The sequence below is a fragment of the Phyllostomus hastatus genome, unplaced genomic scaffold, assembly GCF_019186645.2.
Source record: "Phyllostomus hastatus isolate PE091 unplaced genomic scaffold, TTU_PhHast_1.1 phas_scaffold_21, whole genome shotgun sequence".
Lineage (NCBI taxonomy): Eukaryota > Metazoa > Chordata > Mammalia > Chiroptera > Phyllostomidae > Phyllostomus > Phyllostomus hastatus.
Window position 1 is genome coordinate 31,363,424 of NW_025334017.1, and position 14,495 is coordinate 31,377,918.

Consider the following 14,495-nt stretch of genomic DNA (forward strand, 5'->3'; position numbering starts at 1 on the left):
AGTACTAGTAGTGGTGACAGTAATAGTAGCAGCAACAGCATCAAAGGGAGATAATATTGAAAGAACATCATATGTGGCAGATATTTTACCAAGTGGGAGTTATAGGCTATCTTTTTGATCCTCAACAAATAAACAGACTGTTTTTTCCTCTCACTGGCTAAATGAGATAAATTTCACAGAGTTGATGATTTGCCTAAGGTAACTTGCATTGTAATTGTCAGATCACGGACAAGAAGCTAGCTGTGTCTGATTTCCAGTGGTTTTTCCTGCATACATTTGTGGCCACATGTTTGAACTAAGCAGTTGGACATCCCTACATCACATCCATACAGGATAGAGGAATTACAGAAGTAGATGTCAAAAGATAAATGAGACATCTCCTTTGTTTTTTTCTAGAAAAATGAAAAAAAAATGAAGCACAAGGAGAAAGCAATGTCAGTCTCCAGAATTTCTGTGGGCATGATTCACCCATGATTGCTGCTAATGAGGAACACATTCTGTCTTCTAGTCTCTGTATGTTTTTTAAAACATTGTAAATGATTTTTTGAGAGAGAGAGTTTTTTTTGTTCCACTTATTTATGCATTCATTGATTGATTTTTGTATTGTGCCTGACTGGAGATCAAATCCATGACCTTGGTGTATCAGGATCATGCTCTTACCTAAATGAGCTACCCAGCCAGGACCCAGTCTCTGTCCTTTGAAATTATGTCCACACTACCACATTGTTGTGTTTTCACCATAATACCAATAATGTTTATCAGCATTGGTAATAAAATATACAGCATTTCTAACTTCACAATTGCCCATGCTCAGTTCTCAACCAGAAATCTTTAAAAGATTCACAGATCCAGTCAATAAATTCAAAGTTAAAGAAAAGGTCCATGACTTTGACAACCTAATTAAATTTCTAAACATCATAAACTCTAAGCATCATAATAAAAATTAGAAGACATACATAAACAATGTATGCATGAATATGTATATAAATGTAAAAATATATTTTACTTCTTTCATTTCACAAATAAAGTCACATTTTACCTAACATTTTTCTAAACTTGTCATGTAGTATATGACATATAAGTAATTTTTAAGTTTCATATATTACAAAAGGAACAACTGTCAAACACCAATCATGTTTTGCAAATATACTACCTGATTATAACTTCTTCTTTTAAAATATTTTCATTGTGTCTAATATACAGACAGCATAAAAATAAACATTATATTTCTCCTTACCTCTGCAGATGGGAACTGGAAAATCCCATGAAGCTGTATTAACAGAATTGGCTATACAGGTGAGTTGAGGGTGGCCATCAAGGATGTATCCAGTTACGCAGTTGTAGCGGATCTTGTCCCCAACGTCGAACCTTGTACCATACAATACACCTTTGGGTGGGACTCCTGGATTTCCACAAGAGCTACTCTGCAACTCTATAAAAGACAGGAAAAGGGTAGTTTATAGTTATCTAGTAGTTTAATGTATATTTTAATGTGTTAGATTTATAAATATGTAGATATAATTGTATTCTATCCTTTTAGGAGGTCATGAAAATGTCTTCCATTTAAACACATGTAACACAAAAAAAATGGAGAAGGGAACTAAATTTTATTGAACAAATATCAGATTTTTTTGATGAAAAAATTTACATACTTTATATGAGATCTGTCCAGAATGTGTCTAGCCATAGATGAAAAATAGAAACATCTATGGAAGAAGATACAAGATATGGGAAAAACTGTGCATAGGACAATGACACCTCAGTCCCCTTCAAAGTAGGCAGCTTGGGACCTCACACAGTTCTCCCAGTGTCTCTTCCACTGTTCAAAACACTCTGCAAAATCCTTTGTTGGAATCGCCATCAGCTGCCCCATTATATTTTCCTGAATCTCATTAGTCTTAAATCTCTTCCCTTTCAAAGGTGATTTTACTTTTGGGAAAAGCCATAAGTTGCAGGGTGCCAAATCTTGGCGGTCAGGAGGCTGAGTAACCTGAGTGACTTGATATTCCTCCAAAAAACTGCACAAGACATGGTGCATGAGTGGTACGTTGTCATGATGAAGCTGCCCATCACCAGCTGCCCATAGCTGTGGCCTTCTGAATCACCCAAATAGTTTCAGTAGAGGAGTGTTCCAACTTAACACAAAATTTGATGCAGATTCGTTTTTCCACTCACTCAGTCATTTGAATGCAATAGTCACACAATATACATGCTCACCCAATGATGTCTACCACCCCCACTGACTAGTACAGTGAAGTCATCATTGTTCATGTATAAGCATTCCAGCCCACTCTCCTTGACTGCCAAGTTACATCAATGTCACACAAACTGTCCTCATTAAATTAACAATGCCTGGACTTTTTCCAACAGACCTCATATTATTTAATCTTTGTAGCAATTCTAAAATCAGTATTACTTGTATTGTACAGATAAGTAAAACAGATTAATACAATTTACATAGCTTCTTAAAAGTTACATTCTACTAACATAGTAGTAAGAAATCAGTTTTATTGATACATTCCACATTATTGTGATGTTTATACTTAACCCTATAATGTAAGCATTCACCTGAAAAAAATACACATTTGGATGAAAATTCTTTTTTACTTAAATGAGAAAAATATAATGCTGTAAAAATAGACATAGTTTTGAAGATAGAGATTGGGCTACGGTGCCATCTGTCATTTGTTTAACCTTGAAAATATAATAAAACTATAATAAGTATATAAACTTGTGAAGTTTTAATTAGATCAATACACAAAATGTCTGATATATCAGAGTATTTTACCTAGTGCCTTATTTTAGTTGATGCTAAAAAGTATGTAAGTATATAAATATGAGATCTAAAATAAATACTTATTTTGGAGAAAAATCAATTTCACTTTATATTTTAAAAAATGAAAAAAAATTCATAGAAATAGCAGAACTTATAGAGTCTAATGAGGTTAGGGGAGAATTTTTTCCCATATATTATTTACTAAATTTCTAATTTATAAACATCCTATTATATTCCTTTCATTTTCATGCTATAGATAGTAATCAATAGGAGTAAAAAAAGTAATGAGTTCCTGGGCTAAAAATGTATTCCGATTTGAGTAAAGCCTATAATTCAGTTATTGGTATTATGCAAATGTTAATTTCCTAGTTTTGACTTTAATACTATGGTTACATATGTGATAAATACTAAGGAGAGCTGGATTAAAATATATGAGAAATCTGAACTGTTTTCACAAATTACATGAAAATCTGAAATTACTGCAAAAAAAAAACCTAAAAAAGACATTTCAAGGCAAAATGAAGTACACTTCCATTTTGTTCAATAGTCATCCCATTTGTGCAGTTATCGACGTGATCTCATTTTATATTAAGCCAAATAGTAATAAACAACTTTATACTGAAAATACCTGTAACTTTATTACATAAATAGCACAATTAAAAATGTTTCATACTATGAAGTGGCTTTACAAAAGTGATGTCATTTATGGATAATAAGTGTATGTAGAACTGAAATTTTCCATTTTTATCCATGAGGTCTATTGGAAGTGTTTCAAATATAGAAAAGTAAAGCACATAACTAGTATCAATTAAATACCAATGGTTTTTATAAATAGCACACAATTTCCTTACTCTTCCTCAGCACTTAATGACATCATGAACTAATATTTTAAATATCAGTAACCAAGGTTAATCATCTGTAATATTTTACCTTACTATTTTTGCCAGGCTTATGATACTAGCTGATTTTCTGTAAAGTTCAAAACATGTATTGTCTATGAATTTGGAGCAATTTTTTAAAAATGCAATTTGAAATGGATAGTTAATTTTGAAATAGCTAATTTTTTGAAAACTTATTTGATTAATAGATGAGATATTTGCTGCAGGAAATGATGAAGTTAATAGGTTTTGATAAATTGAATAAGAACTCAATCTCTTGAATATAATATTAATAAAGGAAATACTTTTAATGAAACTACCACTTGTGGTCTTAGAATCCATCCACTTCTTTCCCTCCCACTCCTTAAAACATAATTAAGGTCAAGACTTCAATTATCATAAAGTCATATATTTAGGAGAAAAAGCAGTTTCCAAATCATTTCACAGGAAGCAGTTAGGCATAGAAATAACAGGAAAGAGACAGAGGAAAGCTTTAAATAATTATACTCAGATTTAACTTGGACTTGAATGAACAAATAAACATTACCCAGAACAAAGTACCTAAAGCAAAAATGGACAACAAATGAAGTGAATCAATGAATGAATAACACTAGTTGAAATCTTAATAAATTAGCCAATCTGTCCCCTTCTCTGTGGCTGAATTACTTCTAAACCAACAGATAAGAATTTAGACAGTTTCAAATGAAACTAAAAGAAGATAATTCAAAAAAGATAATTCCTGCTTCGATTGGTTTTGTTTTTGACCTTCATTAAATAAGAATAACTATACTTCATCCTCTGTAGACCAAAGACAGTTACTGAAACACTTCACAATGAGGTTTAATAGATTCTAATTCTATATACACTGCTTATGGATTCTACTTTTTTGTCATCTCTCATCCTTTAATTTGGGACTTCTCTTTAGGATCTCTATTTCTAATTTAAAATGCAGGGCCAAGAAGGATGTGTTATTAACTAAAAGAATTATATAACCAACCATCAAAATATACTTTATTCTGATTGAAAATTCACTTGTTGTTCTTCATTAAAAAAAATAAATAGTGCTGCATATTTGAATTTTTTAACTAATTTAGCTTTCTTATTAACATGAGTTTCAGATGCTAAATTAGACTAATTTTTGGCACTGTATCTACTAACTCTGAAGAGTTTGAATTTCATAAGTGATGCAGAGAGAGACAATTACTATAAGATTTCACTGTTATGTGGAATCTAATGAACAAAATAAACAAACAGAATAGACACAGGCTCACAGATACACAGATCAGACTGACAGAAGGCAGGGGTGTTGGGGGACTCAGTGAAAAGAGTGAAGGTATTAAGCGGGACAAATTGGTAGTTACAGAGCAGTCACAGAGACGTAGACTGCAGCACAGGAAATACAGTCAATAATATGTGGATGACTATATGTGGGGCCAGGTAGGTATTTGAGGAAGCAGGGGGACCATCTGTAAAGTACCCGATTTTCTAACCACTTTATTGAGCATCTGAAACTAATACAGAATAATATTGAATATAAATTGTAATTGAAAAATTGAATAAATAAGTAAATAAAAAGAGTTTGAATTCCAAGGCAAAGTGAAGACATATGCTATGTTTAGTAGTACTAAGCTAATTATAAACTAATCATTAACATGCACATTATTTACAATAAATAATGATTTTAATTATTATAAAATTACCCTTAAGAAAAATAAAGACTTAAGCAATAAAATGAATAATTCTCATTTAATCCATCCCATGTACCTGCAAAATAATCACACTGTGCTTATCATTTCAATTCATTTCTGAAGCAAATACTTACATTTAAAAGCAGAATTGCCAAACAGACTGTTCTCTTCTTTCACCAAAGATGCCTCTAATATATCAATCAAATTTTAGGTGGTTAAAATAAAGCAATTATGGAATCCTGACAAATTCTATCTGACATTTATTCCATAATTCAAGTACTAAGTTGGGGTTGGAGTGGGGTGCTGGGTGTGGGGGAGGCACTGCAAGTTATTTTTGCCACACTGTTGCTGAGCACTGGTCAGTTTTTGAATGCAAAAATGAATATATAAAAGAAACTCCTCATGTACTGCAGCCTAATTTGAATTAATTCTTGAAATCTATCTCATGGGATAAAGTGTGTAGATAGAACAGAAATACTTAGAGTACACAGTTTAGTGAATTGAGAAGATCACTGGAAAATGTGTCTGAAGACATTACATTCAAAACATGTCTCTGTTGATTAGGTTCTATGTATAGGTGAGATCATATGGTATTTGTCTTTTACCACCTGGCTCATTTCACTTAGTATAATGCTCTCCAGTTTCATCCACGCTGTCACAAAGGGTAGGGGTTCCTTCTTTCTTTCTGCTGTGTAGTATTCCATGGTGTAAATGTATCACAGTTTTTTGATCCATTCATTTACTAATGGGCACTTAGGTTGCTTCCAGCACTTGACAAAACAAACAAGCAAGTAAAATATAATCAGAGACAGTGAAATTAAGAACAATCTGATAGTAACCAAAGGGAAGGTAGGAGGGAATAATGGGGGGAAGGGGGGGAAGGGTTTTCAGGAACAACTATATAAATCACATGGACAAAACCAAGAGGGGTGGAAGCAGGGGAGGGAGGTTGGGATGGGTGAGGAGGGGGAAGTGGTGGGGGTAAATGCAAACAACTATACTTGAACAACAATAAAACAATTTAAAAAAGTATGTCTCTGAAAATGGTAGAGAACCTCTAGGTAAGTTTACTACTCTATCCACAACAAATGATTAAGCTAACTAAAATTCATCTTTTTTTTATTGAAAAGATATGTGTTTTATTTATTCTCTCTTCTCAGAGATATTATCAGCAAATTATCAGAGAAATTATCAGCAAATACGATGAAGGCATTTTGGCAACATAAACTATTTTAGAGTATGAAGTATGGATTATGCAGCAAAAAATTACTTGGAAAAGATCCAAGAAAAGCAAAAACCCAACTGTGTTACAGAAATTAAAGTTTAACGACACATGTCAATATTAGTTGAAAGAAAACACAACTCATCAAAAACTCTTGAGGGTTACTACTAACATTGCTCTGTGATGTGCACAAGGTAAAGCAACACCACCTCCTCCTGCTTTCTAAGAGTTCACAATTTAGGAAAGTCAGTAGTCTCGATGTGATTGTTGAGATCAGCTCTGAGCCATACCCTGTCCTAGGCACATAGACATTCATATTCCCAATTACATTTCACAATACATCCAACAACACACATGATTTTCCTCATTATGCAGAAAGGGAGCCTGAGACTGAGATAAATTATGTAATTTCCTCAAGGCCACCCAGCTAATAAACAGACTTGTTGTTCAAGCTTAGATGTCTCACACTTAAAACTCTCATATTGTCTTACAATTGCATGTTATCCATGAAAAGTAGGTATTATTTTTACAAATGTTTATTTAGCAGCTACTATGGGCAATGTTCCAGATACACAGATTTGCATATGATACATAAGGCCCTGCCCTCATGGAGTTTATCACCTGGTATTGACAATGGCAATACAGAATTAATTACAGAATATTAATTTTAATGTGCCTAATAAAATAAACTAACATATATGCTATAATAAAAGTATACAATTGAAGCCCTGGCTGGTGTAGCTCAAGTGGATTGAGTGTGGGCTGCGAACCAAAGTGTCGCAGGTTCGATTCCCAGTCAGGGCACATGCCTGGGTTGCAGGCCACGGCCCCCAGCAACCACACATTGATGTCTCTCTCTCTCTCTCTCTCTCTCTCTCCCCCCCTCTAAAAAATAAATAAATAAAATCTTAAAAAAAAGTATACAATTGAGAAAACTTAATTAGTCTTGATTAAGAGGAGATCTGAAAAGCATCACATGATAAAGTAAGGTTTAAGTTGAGATCAGAAATAGGATAAGGAGTTAGCTGGATAAAAAAGAGAAAAGTTAGCAAATATATTCAAAATTTTAAAATGTAAGAATCAATGTACTATAATAAGTATTGGACTTATCAATGTAGTGAATACAGGTTCTATGAATGCGATAGGGTAGAAACTGAAGTGGGGAAAAAACATTCCAAAAGAGCAGAACAAAAATAGGCTCACATAGTTAATGTAAATGCTATGCATAGGCTCCTGAACAGAAAGGGGTGCTATTTAAGTCATCGCATTTTGTTTGTTCGTTTTTGAGGGAAACAAGTTAAGCTCTTCAGAAAAGAATAACTGAAAGTAATAATTGAAATCCATTCTAAAGAAATATAGGCAGAGGTTTTCCTAATTATGTATGGTATATACTGTGTGAATTCACAAACTTACTACTAGAGTAATATTGAATATGAATGATTATTAAAAATATTCCTCAAAATTTTAAAACAAAGAGTAGCCAAAATAATATATACATATTAAATATGAGAATATCAAATAGGGCTGTTGATATGATTACATAAAATAATTCATGCAATTAATTTACATGCTGAGCCAGCTCTTTCTACATAGAGGGTATTATGAGCTCAACAAATTGCAGCTCTATTATTATTATAATTAATTTTGTATTTGAGATATCTAAATTAGGTGTGATTAAGTTATGATCTACTACATGTAGGGTCATGTCTTTATTATATGCTTATGTTATGTCATTCCTGCTGTCTTAAAAATTAGTCAAAAGTAGTAATTTAGTCAAGGATAAAATTCAATTAATCTTCTCTATATCATAAATGAAATTCAAGAAATAATCTCAACTCCTCTATTAGTTGGTACCATTTATCAATTACTATGCCAGTCACAATGATTATAAAAAGATATGAGTTCACAGTGAGATTTTTTTTAAAGAAAAAATTTTTAAAAGTAAAATGTAAATTCTGAAAGATAGTATATAGAAAGAACTATAGGGGAAAGGGTTTTCATCCTGTTTTCCTTCAAGAAATTCAATAAAACTCTTCTAAGCAATTTAGAAAGAGTGAGTTATACTAAATAAACACACAAAATAACCTTGGCTCTAAGAAATCCCCAATTTGTTAGGAGCACACAGATAATTGTGAAAGGCAAGATACTTAAGAAAATATCAAGAAGAAAACCTGACCTTGAAAATTGGAATGAAAATGGAATAAAAGGGATACCATGACTACAGAATTGTGTAATTATTCAGTCAAGCAGATGAAGCATGATCCTGCTAAGATCAATTAACAATGTTTTAAAACACTGTAAAATTATATCTACTAAGGGACATAAAATCAAGTTGTTTGTACTTCTTACAGAAAATTAATCTCAAGGCTTTATTTCCCAGATGATTAAAAATAACTTAGAAAAACATAACAGCAAGTTAAACCACCTAATACTGAGCCATCCTGAGACTTCAAAGCACTTAGCAAACTAATATGTTTTCTAACTTTTTTAGTGGTATGAAATGTTCTTTTATTACAGATACTGAGCCACTCCATTCATATAAGATAGAAATGGCATCATTTAAGAATTCACTTAGAGACTGATTTGAGGAAATATTTTGTGAATATTTTGAATCAGTTACTGCATTTTTAATGTTCTCATGGACTTTAATTCATGTATATACCTAAATTTTCATTCAGATATATATAAATTTTAATTCAGCTCTATAGATACAACTGAAGGAAATTGTTTCTTTATACATTTTCTTTCTCACTAGACTGTGAGCACTTTGAAAACAGGGTTTCTAATTCATCTTTGTGTTTCAAGAACTTAGCCTATTACCTGGTAATGTTGTTATTAAGTGACAAGGATTACTCAGTTTATTGAGTTATTTCCTCTGCTAGAAACACATAAAAGAGGATCATCACACGGAGTTTGTCGAAGTAAATCCAGAGACACAGATGACAGAGAGGACCAGTAGAGCATCAGACAGCTGCAGGCACACCACCAGTTAAACCAGCGTCAGGACAAGCCCTGGGCCACGCTGGCAACACGTGATCTTGTTGGGTCAAACTGCACACTGTGCCATTGAAATCTGTTTTGTTGGTTTTTTTTTTATTTGTTAAGATTTTATTTATTTATTCTCAGGGTGAGGGGAAGGGAAGGAGAAAGAGACAGAGAGAAAGAAACAACAATGTGTGGTTGCCCCACTGGGGACCTGGCCCGAAACCCAGGCATGTGCCCTGACTAGGAATCGAACTGGCCATCCTTTGGTTTAGAAGCCCACGCTCAATCTATTGAGCTACACCAGCCAGGCATGCTTTTTTTCCCCCTAATTAAACTACCTTAAATTCTATAAGACAGATGGTAAATATAAGCACAATTCTTTTTTTCTTTTTATTGTTGTTCAAACTACTGGTTATGTCACAAGTCCTCACTGATGTTGAGATGGAGCAAATGTTAGTCCACATTTGCCTCTGAAAACCATACTGAAATTTAGAAAAGCTTTTATCATATTTGGCAATCCAAGGAAGAATGTCCACTACCATTTTTCTTATCTTCACTCAATGAAAGGGAATTCAAACAAACTATTGGCTGCTGGAGAAGAAATGAGAGCACACCAGCACTGACTTAGTTAATATGCCTAAGAGAACCATAGAATACTAGATTGGTTTAGGTGGGAGAAGGGAGGATGCACATAGATTACAATGTATTTCAAGCACTAGAAAGATAAAAGCCTAATGTTACACATATTTTTTTCAAATTAAGATAAATCTGCAGGTGGGCGGATTACATTTCTTCCAAGTGAGGGAAGTATGGGGCACTGAAAGGGTCAGTGTGAACCAGACAAGTAAAAACGTATGCTGCCTAGGCAGCAACAGCCCATTTGGAGTGTGGGGTGCAGACAGAGCCCACAGGCAACACGGGTGACAAGTTGAAAACCAGTTTGAAAGTAATGGTCAGATACAGTGGAGAATACCCACTGCACAACATCCAAAGAATAGCAGTTGCTAGATATGTAATTTTGGTATGTGAATAAGAGGCAATTAATGTTCTTTCTGTTTCAAATATCTGGGTCCTTTTTGACAAAACAAAATTTACCACTGAAAATGAACTGATGAAAAATTTTATTTTTGTTCTGTAAACTATCTACCACTGCATTAAAATAAATAGGTGGTAAGGTCATTAAATATAAAAATATGATTATTGAAACCTAACTATATCCTGTGTAGCTACTAGAATATTAACAAAACAAATATATATAGAGAATAGGGGCATATTAGAAGCCATCCTCACTTTACAGTTTCTAAAAATGGAGTGATGCAGCATCTGGCATGGGTGGCATTTGATAACTTGATTCAGAATAGAAAAGCATGAATAGACTCTCCCCTCTTTATGACAGAATTGGGACAATATCTGTATTAAGGCTTTTAGATAAAAGCAAGTTAATTCTTTTAAAAATGTGTTAAGCTGATTGTGGATAATTTACTAGATTACATACTCATTGAAAAAGAGTGAGTGAGAGATGCCACTATATTTCAGCAATTAATCAATCACCAAATTGAAGCCTGAGGTATAAATGTGAAAGGGATATAAAAATAGGACACTATCTCCATAACTTTTGAAATTATAACTCAGCTGGAAACATAGGGCATGCATGCATACTCTGACCTTCTGGTAATTAAATAATAAAATAGATTCCATGAGGTAAAGTAAAAATTAAATAACTTATATGCTTATGCAAAAGGACGAAAATTGTATGAGATACAATAAGTAGGATTTTATTTGAAGAGGAATCAAGAGAAAAGTCAAATAAATTGCAGGAATAAAGGCCCCTAGAGAGGAATGTACAAGATGTGGTCAAGGGCAAAGGCAGAATAAATGGCTTGAGCAGAACACTGTAGATGTGGAAACACAGAATGAAACTTTAGAACAGAATGTCAGGGTCACACTTTGGAAAGCCTTTAGATCAGCTGTCTGGGGGGTCAATGCTATGCTAATACTACAAAAGGCCTCAAAATGGAATGGCTTCAATAGCTTGCAGTTATTTCCTGTAGGTGAGTCTCTGACTGGTCTAGGCCAGGATGGATCAGGCTATACCCTGAGGTCATCAGGGACTCAGATTTTTTTTCCATTTTACTGCTCTATCATCCTTTAGGTCATTGCGTTTAAAGGATGAAGCTGGACCATCAAAAACACTGACATTCAGGCTACTGAGAGTTGAATCAGAGAAAGAAATTCCCCCTCCCTTCCATTATGCCTGACAAAACCCCTTCTCAAGTTACTACATCCTGCTCAAATCTAAGGCTTCCTAGAGAGGCACAAAATCTTTTTTGTTTTGTTTTGTTTTGTTTTGTTTTCCATTAAGGTCAACTCTATATCCTCATGGATCAGTGACCTGTTACAGAAGAAAATGTTCATGGAAGTGAATAGGTGCTGATGGACTGAAATGAAAACCCTCCATTCTTGGAAGGCCCTGGTTCTGTCCTGGAAAAGGTGCTGCCTTGTCTTGTATCTTGAGCTGTCCCTTGGCATTTCCTGTTGAACAGTTCTTCCTCATCCATATTCTCTGCAGCAAACTTTGAGGTGGGTGTGGGAAGGTAGACCACCCTCGGGAGTACACAGTTCTTACATTCTACATCTGCTAATATAGATTCAGTGCTTGAAAACTGCCTTAAGGACTGAACAATCAAAGGGATTTGAAAATGAGTTCTAGAATTTATTTGGCTAAAATTTCCTTCAAAATCTTATTAGAGACTGGCTTGCACGCTTCCAGTTATTGTCATGTGCCAGGGAACACTCCCCACCCATCCACACCCTGTTTTAACCTTCCCTCTCATTCTCTTTTCAGCAGGGACTACCTCGGGGTGATCTGAAGCAACCTGCAGGAATGAAACTCGCTTTGCCTGATTTCTGCTCCATCCTTGGAGTAAGAAAACAGGAGACTTACCAAGCCTTCTTACCCTTACTGTAACATAGCAGTTGACTTTTCCATTCCATAAATCACCAGGATTTTAGACTCTATGTCCTTAAATCTCCCCTTGAAAAAGAGCCAATATAGTCCTGAGCCCGAATCTTTGTTGTAAGACCTTTTCAAAGGGAGTCAGGAACAGGCAGCACACCTTAACGACAATCTTGTTAACCTCAGCCTTTCAAGCTAAAGCTGCAGTGGTCCCCTGTCTATTCAATCATAAACAATTACTTCATCATGCTTGCCATAACACAGTGAAGTCACCAGCTTTCCAGCTCATAATAGGCTTCCTGATCACAAAACAGTAACAAATATTTTAGGTTTTTATTTCAATGCACCACTTCTGTTATAAATACATCATTAATGTCAGAAATAAAAGCCAAATTATTAAAGCAGAAAGGGATTTAATAGAGTTCAGGAACAGGTTCTGGGGTGGACCCCTTGATTAATACAGAATTAGCCCAATAAGAGGACTGCTTCCCAGAGGCCACCACTGAAATGAAGTTTACCTGGAGTCGCTGCCACCTCACCACTGACCCCTGAACAGCAGGAGACTGGACAAGAGCCACTTGGAATTATATTTCAATGTCAAGGGAGTTAGAGCAAGAGGCAACAAATACAAAAACTGTGATTTGCCCAAAGGAAGCCAGAAAATGCTGGAAAGTGCTTGAGTAAAACACTGATAGTGAAATCAAAAGCCAGAATCTGCAAGACAATTGCCTTTGCCTAAATTCAACGTTTCATTCTCACACAGGTGCATACAGGTGGGGGACATAATTCACATCTACTCAAGGAGCCTTAGAAATGTGATCTTGTGTTTTTTTCTAAAACTTTCATATAAAAAATAATGGAATGGAGAGTGAGAGAAATTGATCACACTGCCTAATATTCAGGTATTCCCCCTTCATCCTGTTTCAAAATTTATAGGTTAATTTTTTCAAAATACCCCTATGCAGTCCTTCCAACTCTGCCTACAGAGAAGAATGTCCAGCCTCTCACTTGATTGGCAAGATCCTCCACAATCCACAAGCGCACCCCTTTATATGCATTTCCTATATATCCCCATGCTCACCTACTCACATGCTCTATTTCATTCAAATAGTCACTTCCCACCAAAATGTCACCTGTATTCCTGCTTCACAGATTTACTCACACCACCTTGAAATGTCTCCTGTTTTCTTCTTTGTCTATCCAAATGTTTCTCTTCTTTGATATTTAAACCAATTCCTTTGCATAACAGTTTCCCAAACACTTCAGTCTGACCACAGTGATCGCCTTTGCTCTGGAACCACAAGTTTTTATTCTCTATTATATTCATGGATTACTTATTCAAATGTTTTGAGACATTTCATTTTGCCATCTTTTGTTGCTTTTCTGTTTTTTTTCTTTAAGTTCTACAGTGGTGGAGGGAATGGAGACAACTGTTCTTGAACAATATAAAAATAAATAAAATAAATAAAATTCTACATTGCTCTCTATCTTATGCTATATAAACAGTCTACTTGATGCTGTGTTTTTCATTTGCATCTCTAAAAGTGCAAACTCTTTAACTCAGGTACTTGGCTCTTGATATTTATTTGGTTACAGAACTAGCTTAATTCCAAGAATAACCTGAAGGTTAGAAAAATGTGAGAAGTACAAATGATTTCACATCTATTTGAGAACTCAATACCCTTCGGTGAAAAAAGCCCAGATTCCATAGTGAATCAAAGGATGAGACAATAAACTTTCTGGGGACAAGCCCGGGTGGGAAGCAGAAACCAGGGCCTGGATGACAAGTACAGTGAATCCACAGTCTTACTCTTCCACGATAATGCTCAGCCTTTCCTTCCTACAGGACTAGCTCGGAAATTTTTGAAAAAACAAAAAACAAATAAAAGCTCTTGACCTAGTTGATCTGCATTCTTGCAGTTGAATTCATCATTAGAAAACTAAATATAATGAAATGAAATAAATCTAGCTTTGAATCCCATCTGCCATT

The 14,495-nt window shown here is 34.6% G+C and overlaps 1 protein-coding gene across 3 annotated transcripts in view; it reads right to left on the reverse strand.

Annotated features, from left to right (window-relative positions):
• The window catches only part of CSMD3 (CUB and Sushi multiple domains 3), an 891,194-nt gene that overhangs the window by 694,453 nt on the left and 182,246 nt on the right, over positions 1-14,495 (reverse strand). For all 3 annotated transcript variants that reach the window (XM_045861257.1, XM_045861256.1, XM_045861255.1), the window contains exon 4: positions 1,238-1,432. In XM_045861257.1, coding sequence (XP_045717213.1) covers positions 1,238-1,432 — 195 coding nt within the window. The remainder of the gene's footprint in view (positions 1-1,237; positions 1,433-14,495) is intronic.